Source organism: Hipposideros armiger, unplaced genomic scaffold (assembly GCF_001890085.2).
Source record: "Hipposideros armiger isolate ML-2016 unplaced genomic scaffold, ASM189008v1 scaffold_168, whole genome shotgun sequence".
NCBI lineage: Eukaryota > Metazoa > Chordata > Mammalia > Chiroptera > Hipposideridae > Hipposideros > Hipposideros armiger.
Window position 1 is genome coordinate 2,284,101 of NW_017731518.1, and position 27,284 is coordinate 2,311,384.

Here is a 27,284-nt window from a genome sequence, read left to right on the forward strand (position 1 = left end):
TTTTAGAAAGATTACTGGCAGCAGTGAGGACAACAGGATGGGGCAATTTCAGACCAGAGGCCGAATGAACAACTCAAAAATAAGTGAAAAAACCCAGGCAAGAAAAGACGAAAATCTGAAAAGAGACAGTATAAAGAATGGAAATAAGATAGTAGCTATAGAAATAAAGATGAGAAAGAATATCAAAAATGTTAAAGTAAGAAGAATTGATGGATGCTGGTGACTGAAGGGATAGAGAAGGGAGAAAAAGAGTTTAAGACATGTTCCAGGTTTTTGCTTGGGTGACGGCAGGGAGAGAGGTTTCATTAAGCTGGGCATTTGAGGAAGAGTAGGTTTTCAGGGAAAAATGAAGATTTAATTAGGAACATGTTAAGTTTGAGTTGCCTTTGAGGTAACAACCTCTAGGTAGTTAAAGATACATTTTTGAAATTCAGGTTTGAATTTCACTGAAATATAGACTTAGAATTTGCATCTATGCAGTCAGAAAGGTAGGTGGAAAATAAGAGAATGAAATCTCAGAAATTATGGGGAAAAGAGTTCTAAGAGAGGAAATGATCAAATCTGAGGACTCAAAAGAGACGAAAGGCTACAACTTGAAGATCATAAGCGATCTTTGGCAAAATGGCTTCAATGGAGTGGAAAAGTGAATGACTGTGAATCATCTAAGTACATACAAGTTACTAAATACTGGGTGTCTTACTCTGCCAGAAACTGTGCTTGGGCTAGGGAACAGTAATGAAGAAAACCCATAAAGCCCTCATAGAGTTTACAGCCTAGTGAGAAATATGTAACAAATAATTAGAAATGAGGAAGTGGAGTAAAGAACAGTATTTTTTTTTCAAGAATTTGAGTTATAATAGAAGAAGGAACTGAAAAAGATGATGGTTTGAAAAGATGGTTTGTTTGTTGTTGTTTTTTCCTTAAAAGCTTTGTAGACTATGGCTAAAATACTTTAGAAGAGGAAGCTGAAACTATAAGAAAAAATGAAAACCAATGAAACGATGTTCCAACAGGTTACCCATATTGTGCCCACTGTAGAAAATATGCTCCCCTCTCCCCATCTGGGCTTCCTTTCACCCCCATTCTCCCTAGCTGGATAACTCCTTCAAGTTCATCCTTCAAGATTAAGCTCAACTGTCAACAACCATACAGGTAAGCATTCCTGACACTCTTATCCCCGACTCCCAAAGCCTAGGTCAATTGTCCTTTCCTCTGTACATCCTTCTATTGTTGCATGGGTAAGATATATGTTTTTAGGTTTTAATAACTTTATTTTTTAAAGTTATGAAATGAATATGTGCTTAATATACATTAAAAAACAAAGCATCCTAAAGAAGAAAATAAACATTTCTCAGGTGACTAGACACCCACTTGAATATACCTATTATTTACACACCCACTTTTTCAGTGTCTTCCTTAGAACATAGAGGGATTATGCATTATAACCAGATAAAATATCCAAAGTAACTGGCTGCTAAGTTACTGAAGAATTTAAGAATTTAAATGAAGAATTTAAGTCTATTGTCTCACTTTAGATGCCTCCAAAATGCACTTCTACCCTGTTGTACAAATGTACGTGTACAAATACACTTCTTCCGGCTGGCCGAGTGGCGCGATGGTTAAGAACTGGCTTGGGACGCCTGAGGGCCCCGGTTCGGATCCCACATATGAGGGCCAGTGACACTGCCCTCCACAGCTAAGATGCTGAACAACAGCTCAACCTGGAGCTGGGCTGCCGTGAGTCGCCGGCGACGGCGTAGGCTGCAGCCCCTGCTGCAGTGGGCTGCCATGGGCTACCGTGTGTAGCCAGCAGCCAGCGTGAGCAGCCAGCAGCCACAGTGAGCGGCCGTCCAGAAGCCAGCAACTGATTTGCCTCGCCCGGGAAGAGCGCAATGATGGTGCCAACTTGGGCCAGTGAAGCAACGTCCTCCACAACTAGACTGAAGAACAAAATGACAGTAACTTGTCTGTTCCCCTTCCCCAATTCCCCAGCACTGTTCCCATCCCCCCAATTCCCCAATTAGAAAAAAAAAAAAAAAAGAGTGCAAGCTCTGAGCAAAAAAACAAATACACTTCTTCCTTCTTGGTAACTTACCCCACCCAGAAATTTCTCCAAACGGAATGTAATTATAACAAATTACCTTGGATTGAATATATGCATTTATATCTGCTCCCTCCCAAAACCCCATTAAAATGTCAAAAAGCATGAAAGCTTTTTAAATCCATCAAGAAAAAGAGAGCGGGAGAGTAGACAATAGCCAATGATGGCAGAGACATATCCGGAAAGTATGGAAAGATGAAAAGCAGATGGACAAGTGGCAACGGATGACCCGGAACAGAGAAAACTAAAAACTAAGTAACAGCTAAAAGAGAAACCAACAAGCAGCAGCCTCTGACAGTTTCAGGAACGGACAGCCATGGTGAACACAATGGTCAAGGTGGGGTTGCAGATAAGGTTGGTTGAAAGTCTACACAACAAACACAGACCCCTAAACCTCCTTTCCTCTTCTGCCCAGTTAGGCTGGTGCCCTCCTCTCACCTCAGCGTGGAAAGCAGGATGATCTGAAGAAACTGAGCTGGAGAGGCTCCAGGCCTAGGGGCACAAGGACTGGAAAAGAGGGATTAAGTAAAAGTCTACAGGCTGAACTGGAAGACTCAGCATCAACCTACTCGGCCTCAAATCCCAGAATATTGCTAGCCAGATGTAAAGCTTTCACAAAGAGACTAAAGGACGCCTCCTCTGTAGACATTTTGGGCAAGAGCCAAAGAAAAAACCTACAGTTACTGACATTTGGAATCTCCAACAAAAGAGACACGGACTAGCAAGCTATAATGAAGACCACTGTACAGAGCTGTTAATCAGCTTTAGAAGGGCCTCATTCTTAAATATGAGAGGACAGTTCAGAATCACCATCCATTTTAGGAACACCTCTAACATGAAAGCGGCCAAAACAAACAAAAATACTCAACTTAGATAAAACAAAGATCACCCAGGAAGTAGATAATCTTAAAAATTAAAGATAATAATCTTAGAGAGAAAAACAAAACATGGTAAAACCACCTATAATCAAACCTGAGAGTAGAATAAAGATATTTGCCTCCCATTTATTTTTTTTCTCAGAAAGCTCTTGGAGCAAACTAAGGGGTTTACCAATTAAAAATAAAGCCATGAGATCCAGAAAACAAGGTACAGGCAAAGAAAATTCACGAGGTGACAGTAAAGCTTCACAGTTGCCACTCTGAAACAGGCCTAGCAAGCAAAAGTACAGATTGAATGAAGATGGAGGACTCACCAGAAAGAATGTCTTCAAGGGCAAAAATCAGAATGGACAGATGACTAATATTAAGAAGAAATTATATAGTTTTGTTGACAAGCTCGAAAAAGAATTAATGATAAATATACAGAAAGTAAAGAAAAAAGTAGATAATTGTTAACTTTACAAAAAAACACAAAAATAACAAAAATTTGTATAAAAATGGGAAGTATAGGGCCGGCCAAGTGGTCAGTTGGTTAAGAGCTCGCCCAAGAGTGCGAGCTCTGAGCAACAGCGGTTCAATTCCCGGCCCAAGCTGAGCTGCCGCTGAGCTGCCAACAGGTGGCAGGATGGCTCAGCTAAAAAAATAAAAACAAACAAACAAAGAAACTAATTTGTCAAAAAGGGAAGTATAACCACAGTACATCATATAGTTTAGCTATAGGCAATATTTATAGAATCATAATAATATAAACCAATGATTTAACCTGAAATTGTTACATAACTCTATCAGAAGGATGAAAGAAGAGAAGTATGTGCATGTGTCTGTGTCTTGGGGGAGGTGGAGTGATGAGAGGACGAGAGGTTGATGAGTCGGCTGCAAATCCTCATCTTCCATGGTAGGAAGTTAACAAATTATGTCTAAAACTGAAAATCAAAAGTAGCTGCACTAAAAATTCATTTAAATGAGGTAAATATAAAACAAACATACACAAAAAATATTTGGGCATTTTTACTAAGGTCTGTGGTACCGCTTGACTTTAACAAAATATATGTACATCGCTTTACTAAAAATAAAATAGTTTTAATAATTAATTTCTCTGCTATCTCAGAAGAAATGGCAAGCCAATATATATCATCCTGGAGTTCAGAAGATGTTAGGGATATTGACTATAAGTCATATTCAAAACCCTCTTCCAAATTTACTTCCTTGTAATGGATAGCCATATAAAAAAATAAAAGGCTACAATTCAGAATAAAAGCCTGAAAAAAAATTTTCTTAGATCTTGAAATGGAAAAGAATTTCATAAAAAAAGATGTAGTGATTAAGAGAATGGGTTCTAGGGTCAGAACTGGTTGAGTACAGATCTTAGCTCTGCTGCTTAAAAATAATGTGATGAGGGTAAATTACTTAATCCCAGTGCTTCAGTTTCTTCCTCTCTTAACTGGGTACCTACATGGTATCTATCATGTAAGGCTGTTGTAATACTCAAATGATAATCCCCATAAAGAGTTTAGTATAATGTCTGACACATAAGTGTTCCATAAATTCCAGGCATTTTTTTTTTTTAGCTGAGCCATCCTGCCACCTGTTGGCAGCTGTTAGCAGCTCAGCTCGGGCCGGGAATTGAACTCATCGAGCTCTGTTGCTCAGAGCTCACACTCTTGAGCGAGCTCTTAACCAACTGAGCCACTCGGCCGGCCCTCAGCTATTTTTACTAGTACTATGCAATGACATACCAACCAAATTGACAGATCTATCACAATTGCTAGCATATACAACCTACTTCTGTCCCCCCAAAATTAATCTAAATATTATTCACCATCCAATACACTTATATTGTAACTGAATCTATCAGATTAAAAAAAATCTCTTATTTCCAATCATATAAACACAAATTCTAGATGAATCAAAGATTCATGCATAAGAAAATGAAAAAAAACCTGAGAATTCATAATATCTTCATCAATTTCTTTACGCATTCTTGACTTGGGTTTCCCTTACTGCTAAATAAAATGTTTCAAGAATGTATCTATTAGGCCATTTCCAGTCCTAAAATATCTGTTTCTTCCAGATAAAGATAAATGGTAAACCCTCTTCTCTAATCAAATTCAATTTGAACTTGTCTTTTGGCTTTGACAAAAATTTTAGAATCATAGAAAGGCAGAAATTTAGGGGGACAGGTCACATGATTATATTTTATTCACCTAGATATTTTGTTTCTTCTTCCTACTGTTTGGTCTGATGATTGGTCGTTTCAATAGCTCTTACATTCCTGCCTCTGATTCTGTGAAGTTTTAAGGATAGGTTAGTAACACACATTTGTAATTGGTGAAAAGTCATTACCTTGGATTTGATATTTCTCCAAGAATCTCATCTAATTTGTCAGTGAAGTTAATAAAATTAGACAATCCTTTTACATGTGTCCTTAAGGGATCGGATGGTGACGGTGCATATCCTTTCCCTCCAAGCTCTATTGTTCTAATAAATGATGTGGCCACCTAGGAATTAAAACAACAGATTTAGTTACATCTAATGATTTAAAACTACAACTTACTTTATATTTATATAATTCTGGGCATACAAGTAAAGTGATGCACTTTTATGACTCATACCATACTTTGATTCAGGAGCAAATAATCAAAGAAACAGGTGCCATGTGGAATTCATGCCAGCAAGGGTGACGGCAATGCAGGTAGAAGCCGAGTTAGGGGACGAATTAAGGGCACAATATGTTCACGGAAGTATACCACTGACTATAAAGAATTCGTTTATAAATGTATTTTTATAGAGATTGACTACAGGCTACTGGAATTGTTATATTGAACAAAAGGGTTTTCAGTGTCAGCTGTATTGATTTATTCAAGATTGGGCAATTAATTCAACTCTTCTAAACCATAGCTTCTTTATTTGTAAAATACAGATTTAGGCGAAATAATTTCTAAGTCCCATCTAGTTTCATATCCTAAGATTGTTTGATCATGTATAGTTCAAAAGGCCTTGCCTTAACAATGATAAAAATACATATATGATGGCTATATATAAAAGCATCTCCATCAAAGATGAAATATTCTAAAGCAATATTTTCCAAAGTGTATCCTAAGAAAGACAAATTCTACGAAATTTGAATAAATTGATGAAGAGTTCCATGGTCAAATAACTTAGGAAACAACAGATAAAATAACAAGGTTAACCTAAGAAGATTTCTTCATGGCCAGACTTCTCAAAGCTTTTGATATACAAACATGAATTTATGTATATCCAATAAGGGTATACATTATTTCTAAACATTTTGCCCTTAGACACATTTATTCAAGCATTTAACAGGGGTTTTTTGCCTTTGGCTAGCACTCTATAGAATACAAGCAGAAAAACACTGCTTTAGAGAAATACTCCCTTGCTAAATTTGAAGGAGATAGTAAAAAATAAAAATGCTATGGATTTTCAAATACAGAAGTAGGACATAAAATAACAATTTAAAAGGTACGTTATCGTAGTTACAAGAATTCTATATTACGGTACACGGATCCACTGTTCAGAGTCTTTATTTTAAAAACCTTGAAAATGCAACATATCCATACCAAAAAGAGAGACATCTGTTTCTCTCGAGCAGCGCGCTTCAGATCGGTGAAGGCTTCTCTTCCAAGTCCTCTATCAGGAATATTGAGAGTGTGAGCCAGCGCCAGGTCATTCTTTGAATTCACTAGCAAGTTCAAATATGAGTAGATAATTTTCTTTGCTAGTAACTTCACCTATACAATAAAATATTGTTATTTTATTTATTGAAGTTCTTCTAAATCCATAATTTTTTATATGCAGTAAAAATACTTGTGATCATTCAATGACAATATCTCACTCAGATCTTTGGGGAAAAGAATTGCCAAATAACCCCTACGTTTGGGTTGGATAATTAATATATCCTTGCTCATGAAACCAACTTGCCACAATGAAAAGCTATGAGTAAATACCAACTATCGTAATTATTGGAAAATGGCTCTTAGAAAATAATATAAAAGATACAATCTAAAGTCTGCATTTCTGATGAGGCCTGATCTCAATCCCCTGCATACATTTTCAACTAAGGGACAGACAATAATGAAGGCCCCTGAAGCCTAGGGCATAGGCAGCTGCCCTCTACGTGGTCCTCCACCTATGCCCCTGACAGAAATATACATAAAGGCTGAAATCAAATGGCTAAGTGTTGGGAGAATTACTAAGATGCTGACTTTGACATCAAATAAGCAACTAAATATCAGAATGAAGAGAGTCAACCAAATCCTAAGCAAATAGTTGATGTTGACATTAACAGGCCTAAAACAGCGCTAAAGACCATTAGAGCACAAGACAAATAATATTTAAGAGAACTTAATATGGGCCTCAGTTCTTTCATATATACTGTGCTTGTCCTTCACAGTCAAATAAAGGGCAGAAAGAGAGTTAAAGAGGTAGCATTAAAAAAATTACAAATCATTAGGAAGTCTCTTAGGTAATCATTAAGGAAGTCTCAAGTGCATATACATCTTAAAAGCACTTTTAAAGATAAAATACTTTTGAATTATTTAAATTCCATGTGAAAAACAGTCCTTGAAACAGGGTCAATTTTTTAAAAAAAATCCTCATTAGACAGGAAAAGGTTACTTTAACTATGAACTTGAAATATAATTTGATTAATGAAAAGAAGTTCAAATATTAAGTGTATGAAACTTTTTTTTCTTAAACATTAAAGATACTAGCATTTATTACCTTTGCAGAGAGGCTTCCTATTTTCCCAAAATAAAGCAGCCAGCCATTCACATACTCCCTTTCTTATCACCCTGTTGTAACTCTGCATATCAGCCAATTATAATTCTCTACATAGATCTTAATACTTTCAGATACTTTGTTTATTTTCTTAAACCTTCTACTACTTTATGAGTTCCATGAGAGAAAATGATGTATCTTTAGGGATGAAAAGAATGACTGGCATTACATTAGGAAATCAATCCATTTTTGTTGATAGGTTCTCAATCAGTGATTGTTCAATGATGAATGAAAGAAAAATTAATACATGTAGTTGGGTCTTTTAGATATTTCAAAATTGAAACTATTAATAAAAACTTAATGCGAGATCAAATAAGTGCTCATATGTTTTTATTACATTGCTTTAAAAAAGACAAGTACTCTAAGGTACAACAAAATCAAAATCATCTTTAAGATCTGTCCTAAAGTTTTATAAACTAAGGTAGAACATAGTTTTCTGCATATATTTCAAACGTCCTTTTATCTTTACTTTCACAGTAAATCACAATACTTCATGGGAATCTATAATACAAAGATTTCCATTTTAACCTCCCGGTGCAACGCTTTCTAAAACATCTTTCTTTTTTATCCCTTTGCCATTTGTGGAGAGTAACACAATGTGCCAAAAATCAAGGCAGGGAAACAGTGTAATCAGAAACGTTTACTTTTCCTTCATTTAATTTCATAAAACTACGTTTAGTTTCACTGTGCTTCTGCTGTCCCAAATTAATGAGTATTTAGCAGTATGTGTATATCTGATCCTTATATACAAAACCAGGTCTTCAACTTCCACATCTACAACTAGATCTTTCAGGCTAGCAAACTGTGTCCTCCTGATGCTAGGCAAACATCAGGGAAAAACATCTTGGAGTCCTCACATTTAGAGTGTTTCTTTTAACTCATGGCTGCAACTGGAAATCTATCCCTATCATTATGGTTAGATAACATGGCAGTTATGGTTTCCTTGCTCTTGTATCTGCAAGTGGGTTATAAAGAAGCTCTCTGGAAAAGCATTCCACATAAATACAGTTATGATGTCCAGAAGTAAGGGCCTAAATTGAAAAAATCCACAAGATTGAAGCTTTTACCAAGATACCAAAAATAAAGATAGCATTCCGTTCATTTGTTTAATAAACTGATTCTATCCATACCACAAAATATTTGCAATGTTTTAGAAGTTGAATAATTTTATTTAAGCTTTCGGACAATTCCAAATTTTTTTTCCTATCCCTTATGACTAAAGCATAGATATTCAATCTCAATATTGAAGTCAGTTTTTCTAAATTAAGAAGATTAACAATTTACACAGGTATTTTTTACTTTCTTTGTCAACACATAAATTATCACAACAATGACCAAAAAAAAGTTGGATGAGAACTAATATACTGGTAAAATTTCTTATTTAACTGATGATTTTCTTTTGGGGACTTTATTAATTTTTCCCTTCATTACTTCAGAATTTCTAAACCAATAGTTTAGTACCTTAGGAAAAAGAAAATCAAAAGTAAAATAAAATAAGGAAACAAAAATATTGTTTCTCAAATTCATTCCATTCATCTATTTGAAGAGTCTGGTATGGCATTAGTAAGTATATTTGGTGATAAAAATATATCTTTGCAAGACTGCAGCCCAAAAAGTTACTTTGGAATTTTAAAATATATGGCCTTCCAAAAATACTTTGTAAAAAGAAAAATTAGAAGTCTGCAAGTAACAGAAAAATGGCTGCAGGGATGGCTGCTACTTTAATAGTCCTCATAAAATCCAATCTATCAGCTAACTAGAAGATACAATTCTCCTAGAAAATAGAATTCAAGAAGACAAAAGATAAAGAGTAGAGAATTAACACAATGAAACTATCAGTTTTTTAAATGAGAAAACTATATACTTACCATAAAGACCCACAGGTTTCTATATATTATAATATAATCCTTTTTCATGGGTATACTTTTAAGACAATGTTTTATATCTGTAAGCCAAAATTCTAAAAGCTTAGGCCACTTTACCTGCACAAATTAGTTCATTGCTCTTAATTAAAAAGGCATAATAACATTTATTGTTTGCTCCCTGTAGAGCTTGAAAGACAAATCTAAAAGAAGAGATCTGTAAATGATCTATGTCTTGATGTATGAATGTACTCCTTAAGTACCGCAGGGAAAAGACCAGGTAATTTTGTAAGCATTCTGCCAAGATTTGGGGCAGGAGAAGAAAACAAAGAGAATGTAAGTGAAAAGTTAATTTTGAGCATGAGAAAAGTTACAAATCACTAAAAAGAATCACAAATCTGAGCAGGAAACATTCAAAGGTGTGCTTGGGATATTTTCTTGTACCAGAAAAGGAGGAAGTGCTCAAAAGTCTAATAGGGCATGTAAAAAAGACACAGAAGTCAGCTTGAAGGGACCCCTCTATTTTAGCATCAAAGATTAATGAGTATAATTGATTTTAAAACTCTAAATAAACAAAACTCCATGAGCCCATAACAATATATACAAACATAAAAAAGGAGGAAGATCAATTTTAAAAATATCTAATATGTCTCTATATTATAAATATTATACCAACTCTTAAACTAGAAATTAAAGAGAAAGAATTAATTAGTGACCCTGCCATTTCTAGCGAACTGTACTTCATTCCAGTGGATAAGAAAGCTCTTATTTATTGAGAAATGATAGCTAATTAATGAAAGTCATGACAGTTAAAAATTCACCATTCTGAAAACTCTAAAGTCATCACTGATTCACACAAGCACCAGCCACCCATGCTTAAAACCACTGGGTGATAGGTTGTTGGGAAATAAGAAATTTACAGTGTCAAAGTGTCACCCCACAGATCCTCGCTGACAGGAAAGGTAAAGCCACACCTTTATACTGGAGAGACCTGACAATTTGAGGCAATTTGAGTTTGTGTCTCCTGATGTGATACAAAATTAAATACTCAGCATCAGATATGAAGTATTTGTTCAGAAATGTTAAACCTCAATCTAAGCAAGCTTTAATTTTATTTATTTATTTAAAATGGCATTGAACTCCCTTGGTTCTTTTTTTTTTTTTAACGATTTTATTGGGGAATTGAGGGAGGGGAACAGTGCAGGGGAATGGGGGAAGGAGAACAGACAATTTGCTGTTCTTTTGTTCTTCAGTCTAGTTGTTGAGGACATCGCTTCACTGACCCATGTTGGTATTATCATTGCACTCTTCCCAGGTGAGGCAGATCGGTCGCCTGCCACTGGATGGCTGCTCACGGCAGCTCTTGGCAGCTCACACTGGCTGCCAGCCACTCACGGTAGCTTATGGCAACCCACTGCAGCAGGGGCTCCAGCCTGCGCCATCGCTGGCGACTCTTGGCAGCCCAGCTCCAGGTTGAGTTGTTGTTCACCATCTTAGCTGTAGAGGGCACAGCATCACTGGCCCCATGTGGGATCTGAACCAGGGCCCTGCTGCTCAGAGATAGTGTCCCAAGCCAATTCTTAACCAACGCACCACTCAGCCAGCCCTAAGCAAGCTTTTAGATGCAACTTCCAATTTATTGGAAATAGAGAAACAAGTTAAATAATACAAGTAGGAATTAATCAGATAAGTGAGAAGTAAAAAGAAACAAAAAAAAAAGACTGAGGGGAATTCTGTTAGATTAAGAATCTAAAGAAACATAAAACCCATTTTGGGCACAAATAATGTGAACAGGGAAGATAGCAAATGATACGGAATACTTAAGTTTTCTTATATATGATAATGGTACTGTGCTTATGCCCTTATTTTCAGAAAATGATACGCTGAAGAATTTTAGGGATTAAATGTCATGATGTAAGCAACTTAACTTTTAAATAGAACAGAAAAAAATATCAGATGTAGATATAAGCACATTATTAAGTCTAGGAAGTGGGTATACAGGTATTTATTTGAGAAAAGTGATAAAATATATATTTTAAAAGTGCTATCTGTATAGCATAGGACCTATGGGAGAATCTGCCTTAGCAGTGTTTCCTGAAAAGTGAAGAAGGCGATTCATCAAATGTGTTAACTTACTGGAACAGTGGATTTGGAAGTGGGCATATTCTAGACCTTTTATATACCATATTTTTAGATATGTTGAATGTAATTTTACTGCTTTTTCCAATACTATTAACTTTCATTAACCATAGAAACTTTCATAAACATAACTTCTATGGTTAGTGAGGGGTTACTATAATTAATTAGGTACCGAGCATTAGCAGCTGAAGGTAAATAATATTAGACCAAACCTGTACTTGGCACTGCTTTTCAGTGGTTTGTTTGCACAACAAACCCTGTTATCTCAACTCAGGATGCATCCATTATTCTACTGCAAAGGGTACGGAACAGATTTTCCAATTGTACGTATCTTCCCAAGAAGCAACCATATAAAACAGTAACTGTGAAGTTTACCAAATCCAGTCAGCTCTCCACATCTGCAGATTCAACCAACCAAGAATAAAAAATATTTGAAAACAAAAAAACGTTACATTGTTGCTGATGTGTACTGTGTAGTTAGGCCTATGATGACTGCATCTGTACCAAACATGTATGTATCTTTTTCTTGTCACTATTCCCAAACAAAAAAGTATAACAACTATTTACATAATATTTACATTAGGGATTATAAGTAACCTAAAGATGATTTAAAGTATACAGGAGGATGTGTGTAGGTTATTTGCAAATACTACATCATTTTATGTAAAGGACTTAGCATCCGTGGATTTTTGGTATCCCAGGAAGGTCCTAGAAGCAATTCCCCAGTTACCAAGGGATACCATACAAAGCAAGCTGAACTTTCAGCTACTTTTCTGATACTTAGAGTGATACCTATTTTGCACAGTGCCTGTTACTTTGGCCCCAAAACATAAGTAACTGATTATTATCATGTTCTTGCCAGTTTCTAATGCATTACTCTTCATAAATCGTTTTTATTTAAACAAATTAAAAATTGTTTTAAATTTTAAAAAAATAACTAATGTTCACTCATATTCATAGTGATTTGAAGGGGATCATACCCTGCTTTCATTTACTCACGATTTATCATTACCTTTTCATTATCCTGGTTGTGTTTACTCATTGGTGATGTCGGTGCATAAAGATCAGCTTCATCATCTACTGAATATTGTCTGCCAGACAGAAAATCCCGTAGTTGACTCTGTAGGAAATACAGAATATTACTAATAAAACGCTATGCCAACGCTAAAAACTATTTCACACCTAGCTCTACTCAGTGTCACTGATGTTCCAGTATACAAAGTACTATGCAACTTTTGTTGGCAGTCAACAATGTATAGACATGGACTTAAACTTCCTAACAAAATGCTTCAATCTGTTTCCAATGGCACCTGTACTCATAGAGTTTTACAAAGTTTAGAGTTAAAAGAGGACCTTAGAAATTGAATCTGAGCCTTTTATTTTTATGGAAGAAGAAAATTAAAGACAAAAGAAAGTCTTACCTAACTCCCAGAATAAATGCTTCATTTTGGAATATACATAAGTAAACTTAGTATCATAAGCAGCACAATATTTCACACAAAATAGTTTCCATGAAAAAATATTTTATAAACTGATATTTGCTATTACGTTGCCATGCTATGGAAAGTATTAAGTATTCCATAATATCATTTGCTATCTTCCCTATTCAAATTTCTTTATTTGTGCCCAAAATAGGTTTTATGTTTCTTTAGATTCTTAATCTGACAGAATTCCCCGTAGTCTTTTTTGTTTGTTTCTTTTTACTTCTCATTTATATGATTAATTCCTACTGGTATTATTACACACACACACACACACACACACACACACACACTCCAAGTTTTACTATCACAACCATCTTCTCCTAGATAAATATCTGTTTCAGTTCCTCTGTTTAGTTATCATGGTCTTTGGAAAGGTAAATTCTTCACATGAAGTATGAAGATAACTTAAATCTTTGCACATCCTCACAAATCCCTCCTTTAATTTGGCTGGTAAATGACACTTAGTATCTGTTCATTTTTCTCCTTCTGAGGCTCCTATCATTTGCACGTTAAATCCTTTAGATCTAAACTCCAAGTTTAACTTTTCCCTCATGATTTCTTCATATTTTTTTCTCTGTGCTTTCAATATTTATTGTACTTGACTTTCAGGATACTAATTTGGGTCTGAACTTACCTGTTGCATTAGGAAAACTTTTTCTTCCTCTTCTTTTTTTTTTTTAACATCTAGAAAGTCTTATGTTTAGATGTACCCTTAACGTTTCTTGAGTATTTATTTGTTGTTGTCATTCCCCTCTAGCGGCTCTATTTCGTTGGGCATGTGTGTTCTCAGCTGACTTGTCTTTCCCTGGCTGCTGGAACTCAAGCAGCTGTTGCTTTTTATTCATTGGCTTTTTGGGGCTCAGCTCTGACTGTTGAGGGACCTTAAGTGATGGCAGTTCTACAAGTTATGCAAGTTGAAATGGTCTCTACTCCTTATGGAGCAGCAGTGGAGAAAGAAACAAGCTGCCAGTCACCTGCTTAGGCTGAGGAAAAGTCTTCCATGGCCTCTCAAGCCCCACTAACAGTAAGCCATCCATTCAGCTCCTTGTTGGCTTCTTGAGAAGCCCCCAGAAAGTCCACAGGTCTTTGATGGCTGCTAAGCTCTTCAGAGCATCTACCACTTCTGCTCCTCAGGCCAGGTCTCTGATGTCCTTCTGATAACTGGCCAGTTCATGAGAAGCCATGCTTTGTACCAATGCCCTAAGACTCATTATAATCCAAGGCGTTACATCCTCCCAGATGCTATGGCCATGCAGCCACGTTCCTCAGGAGAGGAATTATAAAGAATAATAGGAAATAAAGAAGAAATTATCACGTTCCCAGAACGTCCCTGTCTTACCTTTACCTTAATTCCTCATAATTCCTCCCTTATTTAGGTGACAATAAATAAGAAACAAAGAAACCTTATCAGGATTATGGAATTTCAGGATCCTGAAAATCGGAACTGTTTGGAATTTTCTGATATACATCTTTAAAGACATTGTTAGCTTAAATTAGGATTATATTGAGCAAATTCTTGAGAACTTAACCTAGGGATATATTTTCCTGCTCACTTTTCCCTCACTGGAAATTTCCCTAGAGCAAAAGTAAGTATCGGGGATCACGTTATTAGTCTTCCTGGGTTTAAATACAGCAAATGTTCTACTTCATATAATACCATTTCAGCAGCGTCCACTTCATTCCTGATGTTGTGCAGGAGACATGTTGGTATGTGGAGACACAGAGCTCCCGCAAATGTGGACCACTATATAATATATCTCATACTATAAATTGGCTCGTTTAAGTGAACAGACTTATTAGAGGACTCAGACAGGGGCAAAAGGGACATCTAAAATAATGTGCCCAAAGACCGCAGGCACATTATACTTTCATTGGCTTATCAGAAGATCTTCTTGGTTGGTTCTACAATCCAATACTTATGTTATTGGGTTGTCGGAAAAGTCATGACGTATTTTGTCTATGTTTTTCAAGGATCATTTATTTATATAAAGAACAAACATCAATCAATGATATATTGCGCTTTTTATTTGATAACTTTTGCCATCTTTCAATGAGCTTCATAATTCCTCATTCATAGAAGGACCTGTCTTTATTTGCGAAAAACTGAACAAGGTGCTGATTTACAGCCTCATCTGAATTGAACGTTATACCATGCAAGGAGTTTGGAAGAGAACGAAACAAGTGGGAAGTCTGATGGTGCAAGGTCAGGCGAGTATGGTGGGTGTGGCAACACATCCCATCCAAGCTCCAATCATTTTTGACAGGTGATCCAACTTGTGTGTGGTCTCGCATTGTCGCAATGGAACACAATTCCTTTACAATGAACAAGCTCTGGACGTTTCTGGATGATGGATTCATTCTAACTGTCCAATTGCCAACAGTACACATTCGAATTGATTGTTTGGTTCTTTGGCAGGAGCTCGAAAAACATGACACCTTTAAAATCCCACCACACTGAGAGCATAATCTTCCTCTGATGAATGTCTGCTTTCGATGTCGTTTGAGAGGAATTATCACGTCGGGACCAAGACCATTTGCACACCACATTGTTGTAAACAATCCACTTCTCATCACCAGTTATCAGTCTCTTCAAAAAAGGATCGTTTTCCTCATGCATATTGCAGATGTTTACACGCACTGTCAAATGAATTTCTTTGAGTTCATGTGGAACCCAAATATCGAGCTTGCTTACGTATCCCAGCTTCTTCAGGTGGTCCTGAACGCTTGAATGATGGATGTTCAATGTTTCTGCAATCTCTCGTGTCATGTAACGTGGGTTTGACTTGATCAATGCCTTTATTTTGTCGTCATCAACCTCGGTGGGCCTCCCTGACCAAGGGGCGTTGTTGAGATCAAAATCACCAGCACGGAATTTCATGAACCATCGTTGGCACTGACGTTCTTGGAGAGCATTGTCACCGTAAACTTTATGCAACTTTTCATAAGCTTGACGTGCGTTCTTCCCTTTATGGAAGTAAAACAGTAAAATATGGCAAAAATGCACAGTTTGGTCTTCCATCTTCAACTTGTAAAATCTGCAAAACTCAACCAAATCGCTCAATTTTTTTTTTAGAATGAAACTAGAACTGTCAGCTGTCAAATGCATAGCAATAACAAAGATGCGAATGACTCTAGTATTTCCAAAAATGAACTAGTGCCATCTGTTGCAAACATGTGTCATGACTTTTCCAACGACCCAATAGATTAGCCTCTCTAAATCAACTATGTGAAAAGCAATAAAAAATTATCTCTATAAGCAAGCAAATAAAATATAACTAGGGAAGAATAAAAAAAAAACTATCTTCACTCATAAGTTCCTTACCATACTGTGGGTGTGCATGAGTGGGTATGTATGTAAGTGGATGCATGTGTGTTTTGAGACAGTAACAACAGGGCAAAGGTAACACTATTCCCAAGTATCAGATAGAAATATTTATAAAATATTTAATAACTTAGAAAATGCAGTAAACATTTCCTACTAATTATAGCTATAATTATTTAGTTATTATCACTATTTCATAACCACTTTATTGACAACAGTAAATGATAAGATAAAAAAATATATTTTCAACACTTTAAAACAAATTAGATATATCCAAATATATTCTAAAACAGTTTATTACTTCTTATGGAATTTCTTATGGACAAAAAATGAAACAGCAAGGGTTGCTACTCCTTTAATTTTAAAATTTATACTCCATAAATAAAAAAATGACAATGAATATATTTGCAAAAAAAGGAATAGTGTATATTATCATGTATATTGTACCATGCTATCCTTACAAAATGATACCTCCATCTCGGTAAAATAATATTAATTCATAAAGTCACAGCAATCATTTATACATCACATGCCAAATAAAGACATGTACATTAAACCAAGAAAGTAAAATAGAAAAGCAATCGTTGACATAATTCAAAAAGAAATCATGCATTTGGGACTAATTTCTTTGTTAAAGTATTTATCTAATAAGAAGCTATTCTTATATTTCAACCAAAAAATAATAACACAAAATTTACCACTAAAATATTTCTTTCAAGTAATGACTAGAATGACTAAAATGAATGGTTAGCTTTCAGGTAGCTAAATTTTCTATCCTTAAAATCCAAAAAGCGAAAGCATTTTCGAGTTACTAATAAATGCTGGTACCATTGCTTAAAATAAAAATAAATCTAGCCAAATTTTAATCTGATTAAGATAGAATTGTTTAAAAAAAATACTTACAGGGGATATGTTGGCATTAGTTTCACAATTAGAAGTCACAACACTACATTTTTTATAAACATCAATCAGGTCTAACATGTTACTATTCTTTAAGAAATCATCATAAGTCCTCCTAATGTCCTCATAATGGTCAATCATATCCATGTTTTCAACTGGTAAGTTCAATTTCTCGTGTAGTAAGTATTTCCAGGTCAATAAGACATCACTGAGAGAGACTGTAAATTCTCCACCGTGCTGAAAGAGATAATGCCAAAAATAAAAAGACAAAGTTGGGTGCCAGGATATTAACTTATAAATGGGATGGGAAGTACAAATTGAATTTTGTCATAGAAAAGTATACATTGAATTCTTGCAGATTTGAAAAGGACATACAAGTTGAACTATGGAATAATTTTAAAACCAGATATAAAAGATTTTGATGATATTATAAAATGTGAACTGTGGCAAGGTTGCACATGACAAAATTAGCATATAGTCATTGTCTATTACCTGAACGTCACTAAATTTCTTCTACCCAGAGTGGGCGAATGGGTGGACACTAAGCTATACTTTGTACTAGTGAAGAAGGAAACATTTGATTCTGTTAATATTTGGTTCATTTTAGTTCTTTTAGCTAATATATTTTTAATCTCTTATTTAAAACCATTAGTGCCATAGTGGAATCCCACATACCACACTATTCTAAGGGTTAGTCTTAAAACACGATCATAAAATTATATTTTTAAAAATTATGTTTCATTTCTTTGGGATTTTTTGCCACTTTTTTAATTAAAATTTATTAGGGTGACAATGTTAGTAAAATTACATAGGTTTCAAGTGTACAATTCTGTAATACATCACCTATATGTCACACTGTGTGTTCACCACCCAGAGTCAGTTCTCCTTCCATCACCATATATTTCACCTCCTTTGTCCTCTTCTACTATCCCTCCTCCCTCCTTACCCTCTGAAAGCCACTCAACTGTTGCCTGTGTCTATGAGTTTTTGTTTCTTTTTCTTGTTTCTTTGTTGCTTTCAGTTTTATATTCCATATATCAGTAAAGTCATACGGTTCTTGGCTTTTTCTGTCTGACTTATTTCACTTAGCATGATAATCTCAAGATCCATGCATGTTGTCACAAATGGCAGTATTTCAGCTTTTCTTATGGCAGAGTAGTATTCCATTGTGTATATATACCACATCTTCTTTATCCAATCATCTATCAAAGGACACTTTGGCTGTTTCCATGTCTTGGCCACCGTAAATAAAGCAGCAATGAACATCGGACACATATATCTTTACAGATAATGTTTTCAGGTTTTGGGGGAATACCTAGGAGAAGGATTGCTGGGTCATATGGTAATTCCATTCTTAATTTTTTTGAGGAACCTCCATACTGCCTTCCATAGCAGCTGCACCAATCTACATTCCCACCAACAGTGTATGAGTGTTCCTTTTTCTCCACAGCCTCTCCAATGCTTGTTATTATTTGCCTTGTTGATGATGGCCAGTCTAATCAGTGTGAGGTGATATCTCATTGTGGTTTTTATTTGTATTTCTCTGATCATTAGCATCTTTTCAAATGTCTATTGGCCATCTGTATGTCCTCTTTGGAGAAATGTCTTATTTAGGTGCTATGTCCATTTTTAATTGGATTGTTTGTCTTTTTGTTGTTGAGTTGTATGAGTTCCTTAGATATTTTGGATTTTAGCCCCTTATTGGAGGCATTGTTTGCAAATATCTTCTCCCTTTTTGTTGGTTACTCTTCCAGGGAAAGCTAAATATCATTACTAAAACCTTGGGTCAGAAAAGAATTTTGATTCTTTCCTGCTCAGGGACACACTAAACTGTAGCAAACAATTGCTAAAAAGCCATAGTCATGTTTCTTACTATATGTTGTCAGATGTTACTAATCAAGCAAAATTTTCTTTCTTTCTCTTCTTTAATATTTATATGATAAATTAGTTCAATGGACATTTTGAAAGCTTTTTTTAATTGATTGCATTCTGCTTCAACTTTATATCTCAAATATTAATAATGGTGCCCTCCAAAAAATGTCAACCCTAATTCAGTAAAAAATTCTAACTACTCTTTTCCAATGCTGCATGGGTATGTGGTTTTGTGAAATGTATCAGTGTTGCCCTCTTCCACAGTTAAGCTCAGTTAATACTTTAGCAGTTTCTGCTAACACCTAAAACTTTCCAATAATTGTATTTAAAGATGGGTGGGTATTTAAATAGAACTATAATTCACTGGAACTAAATTGTAACATCATATTTGGCCAATGAAGAATAACAGAAATCAAACAGAACCAAGTAATATATTATTATTTCTACATATCTGACTCTTTCACATCTATATCTTTATATCATTTATAAAATACCAGCCACATTTTCTAGTTACTATCCAAAGTTGAAACAAAGTGTACAAACCTTAAAATAATTAACTCTTTGCTCATCCATATGAAGCCAATTAAGAAAATTATCCTTGTGTACTGAGAGTAGGGACCTGTTGCATCATAGTTATGAAAATCAATTATGTTTCATGAAACTAGTTCAATAAATAAACAAAAAATCAGCAATTCTCAAACCTTGGATCCATAATCCAAACACAAGACAGATTTGTAATTTCTCAGCATTAAATCAAAAACCATATACTTTACGTCCCAATCCCACAAAGGTTACAGACTACTAAAATCTCCAAGTGGTATTTAAATTAAATAAATCCAGTTATTTAGAGTTTCAACACTAGTTGTTTTATCTCAAAAATTCCTAAAACTATTTTGGTATAACATCCTTCATGTTAAATACAAATTAAGATTTTGCTTAATGTAAATGTACAATTTATTCTCATTGTGTTGACTAGAAGTAGTTAAAGTGAAACTACGCAAGCTCTTGATCTTCTGAGAAAAGGTTTTGACTAGATTAACAGTGTTTATGCTGGGATTGTAAAAACATTTTAAATCCAAATAAAAATGCACTCTAGATATCGGTTTTCATGATCAGGTGCCCACCATGACAGCATATTCTATTATTCAAACCAGTAACAACTGATTGAGAGAGAGTCTGTGGTCAAATCAGAAAATGTTTTGCTAGGAAAACATGCCAGCTGGCTAGTATCTGAAGGAAGTTCAAAATGTTCAATGCTTTAATTCTTTGATGGACATAAGGATTGTATTTCACCAGAATAAAATGAGAAAAAGCAAGAGTTACACTTTTTCAGAGCACTTGTACTCTGCATATTTTACCAAAGTTACTTATAATTATTCAAAATTTTGAGTAAACTTGATGTTTTTAACTAACTGGGATTTTTGTTATAAAAATAGAAAATATAGCAGTCTACATAAGAGCATTAATTGGCTATGTGGACTTGGGTACGATACTGAAATGTCCCCTGAGTCAGTTTCCTTGGTTATAAAATGAGACTGTACAGGTTAAATAATGCCTGATAAATGGTAGGTCATCAAAAATGCCAGTTTCCTTTCTTTTCCTATTCAATGTAAAATAACAAATAACTGTTAGTTTGTTTTCTGGGGGATCGGGGGAGGAGGTTGTAGATAAATGTAATACAATTTTTAAAACTGTTTCTTATTATTATGTCATTGTTGGGTCATTTTCAAATTTAACAGTTAACCACAGGTGCTGTGATTGTTTTCCATGAAGTTATAAAATTAATATCTTTGTTTCATCCAATAGAACACTTCTAAGGTTCTTAAGGCTTTTTAGGTGAAAATAGCCTTTATAATTTTCAGACAGAGTCAAAATATGAAGCTAATTCCAATGAAAGGGAAGGCTAAAATATTATTTGCAAACTAATGAAGTCATATATATGAGGTGTGATCAAAAGATGTGGTGTCTGTTTAAATTTTGAAAAAATTATTAAGGTAAAAGACTCATTGCCATGAACCCCCCTCAAAATACCCCTCCTCGCTTGGAACACACTTATCCCATCGTTCTTGCCACCTTCTGAAGCAGTTCTGGAAGTCCTCTTTCATGAGTGTCTTTACTTCATCCTCCATCATGACAACGCTCCATGTCACACATCACTTCTGGTACTGCAATTTCGCTCAAATAAAAACATTACGTTGTGTCCTCATCCACCTTATTCACCAGATCCGGCACCGTGGACTCCTTGCTCTTCCCCAAGCTCGAAATGATCATGACCAGGTAAACATTTTGAATCGATTTCAGAACATTGAGGCAGCCACGACTGCACAACTGAAGACACTCAGGAAAGAGGACTTCCAGAACTGCTTCAGAAAGTGGTAAGAATGATGGGATAAGTGTGTTCGAAGAAAGGGGGAGTATTTTGAAGGGGATTAATGCCAATGTGTCTTTTACTGTAATAACTTTTTTTTTAATTTAAACATTCACTATATTATTTTTTTATCATACCTTGCATACACCATATAATGAAGTCAATAGTGAATGAATCTATAACAGGCTAAATCTTTCACAGCATAAAACTGCCAGAGAGATGTCATATGATTTAAGCTAAACAATCTTCCTCCTCTGCCGAAAACCTAAAACTCAAAGATTATTTTCTTTGTCCCCACAAAAGCTGTTAAGAAAACAAACATGCTAATAAACCGACTAACAATTCTACCAGGCATTCAAAAGTTCTACTGTAGTGAAATTCAGTTATAAGGACTATACTTTAGAGACTCATGTTCTCAAGCTTCAGGGAATGAAAAACCTAAATAGACTGCATTCACAGGGTGAAAAATGTAGGTTCAGGATACATACACACAACTCCACCCTTTCATTACCATATGCTTCTGATGAATGCACCTGCAGGCATATGTGTATGTTGTTTCATGTTGCTGAGTGACTTGGTAGTCTGAGCACCACCGCCAATGCCTGCACTAACTCTGTACACAGAGAGTTAAAAGTAAAGCTGAACTGAAACCCACTATCTCCACTGACACGTACGCACACCTACACCGACTGTGAAAAGTTCAGTTGCAATTCCCCCTCCTCCTTTCCCACCCAGAGTCTGAACTTTCACAGTGAATAAAGTGAATTAGCAAGTAGAAAATTAGCAAGTGGAAAGAAACCCTGAGTGAATGCTACATAGACAAGCCCTGAAGGAAAACTAACTGACTTGGATTATTTCAACTCGTATGTCAAAATTTTTACAATGAGAACGAAAATTTTTTCAGGCTACCTTCTACTTAGCTTGTTGATGTACTTATTTTTTTAATTATTCATAAACAAGCAAACAAACAAGGGGTGCTGATTTGAACATGCTGTTTGATTCCAGAACAAGAGCCCTCGATCACTAAACCATAGTGATTCTTAATAATTGCCTCAATTTCTCTCTCTCCTTATTTCCCAGTGCATGGTCATCAAGGTTGAACCTTCGGCTACCCCATTCCACTTAAACAACATCCTCAGAATCTATTACTTACCTTAACATATTTCTTCAGGTTACTAAAGAACAGATTTCAAAAATGTTCAAGCAGTAACACTGGCAAGACTTAGATATGGATTGTAATGGGGGGCAACGGAAAGAGACTCTATGATAACCCTTCTCCTCAGTGACTGAGTGAATGATGACACACACCCCTGAGACTAAGAATATGAATAGGAAGATAAGCTGAAGGAGCAAATGATGTGGTCTACTTTTACAAACTGATGTGGAGACAATAATGGGACATTAAGGTCAAATGTCCAGTGAATACTTGATCACACCAAAGCCAGGCTCAGCAGAGAGGTCTAGCAAAGAATTGCTGGTGAAACAACATAAGGCAAGTATATCCAGTGGAAGTGGGTGAAATGGAGCACACTGGAAGCTATCGATAAAGTGTACAACAAAGAGAGTGAAGTACAAGTAGAACTCTTTCAAAGAGGAGGAGCGAGACAAAAGCAACTTGACAGCAAAATAGCAAACGATAGAAACAGTTTAAGAAGAGGACACCCAGATGGTCAACTAAGCAATGAAAAAGATATTTAAATGCTCCAGTTATCAGAAAAATTAAAATGAAGTACTTTTTCTCTTTTCTAATGAATTTTGACAACATCTAAATGCGAGTGATAAGAAAATGGTATTCTCCTACACCCTTGACATAAATGTAAATTCTAACAGTCAAGTTGAAGAGCAGTATGGCAGTATCAAGGCAAATTACAGATGTATCTATCAGATGATCTGCTAGCTATGGGGCTGGGACCTCTTGCTCAATTCACAGACACCTCTTTTCAGTGCAGAAATGTTTGTAATGTTCAAAACTTCAAACAACCCAGAGGTCCGAAAATGAATAGGATCTATCAACAAAGGATGACTGTTAAAATGAATGAATTAGATCAACTTTTCTATCAGTACCTGAAGCGGTCTTGAAAACAATGTGGGATGATCAAAACAAGATGCAGAAAGAATGTATAAAGAATGTATACCATCTGTTGTAATTTTATAATAGACACGTTAACATATGCGTCTGGCGATGCATACCCCTCCTGGTATGAAATACCTAAAACTACTGGAGAAAATCGGAAAAGCATGTCTGAATTGCCCAGAAGAGAAGGGAAATTACGAAAGGTCAAAAATAATAAGAAACAACGAAGGGTAAACAAATGGTGGGGCCTGTATTTCCCTGATATCAATTAGCCCCTGGCACTCAAGAAAATCTGGTTTTTATGAACCCTGAGCACAAATTTTAGGAGACCAAGCTGAGCACAAGAAAGCAGGAAGCTGGACCAGAGACCTTCCCTGACCACCTGGCCGTACAAAGTCAAAGCCTCTAAAGGCCTAGAAAAAAATCTGCCCAGCAGAAGGTGACGGTTGAGATGCCTCCCTGCGAAGGCACTTTTGAAGTAGCCACTGTATGTGCCTAATAGCTAATTTCTGCTGAGATAGGAGACAGTAGTCACCTACCTTGGCAGAACATTGGAGGTTTATTCCCTGAAGACAGCAGCCATGTCTAGTTTTGCTCACCATTTTAACCCCAACATTTATCACAATGCCAGGTGACACATAGAAGTTAAAAAAAAAAAAAGGAAAAGGAAAAAGAAAAGAAAGAAAGGAGGGAAGGAGGGAGGAAGGGAGGAGGAGGGAGCAGAAGGGGAAGGAGGAAGGGGGAGGAGGAGGAAGGAAGGAAGGCAGGCAGGCATCTGCGGAAGGGAGGATGAGAGGGAAGAAATCGATACTTACATAAATAGCTATAATTGGCCCCCTTGCTGTTCCTTGAACAGGCCAGGCATGTTCCTGCCACAGTGCACTTGTACCTGCAGTTCCCTTTGCCTGGTAGCCCCTTCCCACCTAAATCCCCATGACTAGCTCCGTCTTCCCATTTTCAAATCCTTGCTCAAATGGCAACTTCTAGATGAGGCCTTTGACCACCCTATTTCAAACTGCAAAAACTCCTCCACCCCAAACTCCATATACGTTTTAGTTGGATCTCTGTTTTGCTCTTCCCTGACACACTTATTATGACTTAAAATACTAAATATCTTATTTATTAGAGTATTATCTGTTTCTCCTGACTAGAAGATTAATTCCATAAGAGCAGGGATTTCCTTCAGTGCTCTATTCCTAATGCTTAGAAAATTGTCTAGCACACAGTAAAAAAGCAAAAACTGTTGAAAGAATGACTGACTGACTGACTATATAAGACAGAATTTTGTCAAAATTTTTCTAGGTTCAAAATTTATCTTTATGCACATTATTTTAAATATGCAAAACTGCCAACTATCCCTGCATAGGAAAAATGATCTCTTGTTTTAAGATCACATAATTCCTCATTGTTAGGTGTTAAAATGTTATTCTTTTTTCAAAATGACGGTTCTAGTCATTATTTTTTCTCAATGGCCTTATTTGCCAACATGAGAAATGTTCCAATTGGTCAATGTCTAATTTTTGGAAATTTTACTGATATGTGCAATCGAAAAGCCTGTACTGACATGCAGGGTTGAACTATTCATCAGAATGTCATTTCACTATCTAGCCCAACAGACCCCTGGAAACCAATTCCACCGCTCCAAAATCTTATCTAGTCAAGGTGGTCTCCTTACCGTCTTCAAACCATCATGCTTCTTCCGAGCTTTCTCCTGCCTTCATTCCTTGTTTAAACCCTTCTCATCCAAAGACTTCCCTTCCTTTATAACTATCTAAAAGTCAACAAGGCTTTCCTTATCACTACATTTATCCTTCTCGCATGTGTAGACTTCTACCCCTTTAGGTAGAGTTCATTCCAAACACTAGTTTGGACCAAGCCAATTATATAAGAATCACTTCGGGGAGATTAAACAAGACGATTTCCAGGGTCTCAGTGAAGATTAAGAGAATCAGAATTTCCAAGATTGGGGCACAGGAGCCAATATATTCATATTTCAAAAGCCCTCCCAAATGATTCTGATTCATAGTCTGGCTTAGGAATAATTCTTCTATACTATAGAGTCTTAAATTAGTCATAAAATAGTTTGATTATATTTAAGTAAACATTATTTATGTGTGCTTTCCAGAACTTTTTTAGAGACAAAAGGAAGTCATAAAATAAAAATAATGTTTAACCCTAATCATAATAGTTGCATGTTTAACTTAAGACTTCAAATTAAACATCAAATGTGCATGTCCTATGTTAAATTATACATATGAAGACCTTAATTTTGAAACAAATCCTTTCAAATCCAAGAGTAAACTTTTGACTCAGATATGCAGAAGCATTTGTGAAAACAGTATATTGATATTATCATAGGAGGGCATCTGTCACAAAGAAAGTAACGTAATGAAGTGTATCCAAATGGGCAGCAACCAACATTCACTTAAAAACAAAAGTTAACCTAAATATAGTCCACTAACCTGTTTGTTGTTCTCTGCCATGGAAAGCTGCAATGTCAAGAGCATGGAGTCTGCACCACAAACAGTAGTTCTCTCAGAATCACAGAGTGTGTGCCAATTCCGTCTGAAGTCTTTAATCATATCCAAGACAGACTTCTGATTAAGCACAGCCATCCTCTTAAATTGGGACAGAATGCAATGTTACAAAGCCTTAGTTTAATTGGAAATTAATATTGAACATGTGTAGCAAGCAGAGTTAGAGGAAAATAAGTAATGAATGAGAGGTCATTTCATATTTACTAAGATTGCTTTTAATTAAATTTAGAACAGAATAAAACAATTTCTGCCCAATCATATTTTCCTCTCCTTTCATTTCTTAAGCCAAGCCTTTTGAAATAACAAAATCCAACCTTCAGTCTGAGAATTCTTACAAAACAGATACACCAATTCTGCAAACTTATAATTATAGACACAGACATAGCTAATTAAAGCTGTATTTAAAAATATTTGTTTTGAGATAGATGGTAATATCTGTGGTAGATTGGGGGAGTGGGGTGAGCCAATTTCCCCCCATCCTTATATTGTCCCAAAAGAAATGGTGTATTTTTCCACCCCTTTGAATCTGGGTTGGCCTCGTGACTGGATTTGGCCAATAGAATGTGGCAAGAATGACACTGTGGGAGTTCCAAGCCTAGACCTCAAAAGGTCCATGTAGAAAGGAGTTAATGTAGAAAGGCCTGACTGCTATCCTTTGAAAGGTCTGCTTACACGGTTGGCCCTTGGCTGGCATCTGGGAACATAGATTTCAGGAGGGTTTCCAGTAACAGTGGCTCACTGTGCCTAACCTGTTTATACGAACAATATAGTTTATGCTGAACACATGCTTTCCTTCTCAGTCTGGAATTTTGAAACAAAGACAGAGGATGCCTACGTGTTCAGCCTCAGCAAAAATCCTGGGCATTGAGTCTCTAAAGAGCTTCCCTGACAGGCAACATTTCATATGCGCTGTCCCAACTTGTCGGTGGAGGAATTAAGCACGTCCTGTG

At 35.9% G+C, this 27,284-nt stretch overlaps 1 protein-coding gene across 1 annotated transcript in view; it reads right to left on the minus strand.

Moving 5' to 3' along the window:
• Nucleotides 1-27,284, minus strand: part of PARPBP (PARP1 binding protein) — a 54,937-nt gene that overhangs the window by 24,800 nt on the left and 2,853 nt on the right. The window contains exons 2-6 of the mRNA XM_019651868.1: nt 26,260-26,415; nt 17,487-17,720; nt 12,790-12,897; nt 6,558-6,728; nt 5,323-5,477 (exon numbers count right to left, since the gene is read on the minus strand). Of these exons, the coding sequence (XP_019507413.1) occupies nt 5,323-5,477; nt 6,558-6,728; nt 12,790-12,897; nt 17,487-17,720; nt 26,260-26,412 (821 nt within the window). The 5' untranslated portion in view covers nt 26,413-26,415. The remainder of the gene's footprint in view (nt 1-5,322; nt 5,478-6,557; nt 6,729-12,789; nt 12,898-17,486; nt 17,721-26,259; nt 26,416-27,284) is intronic.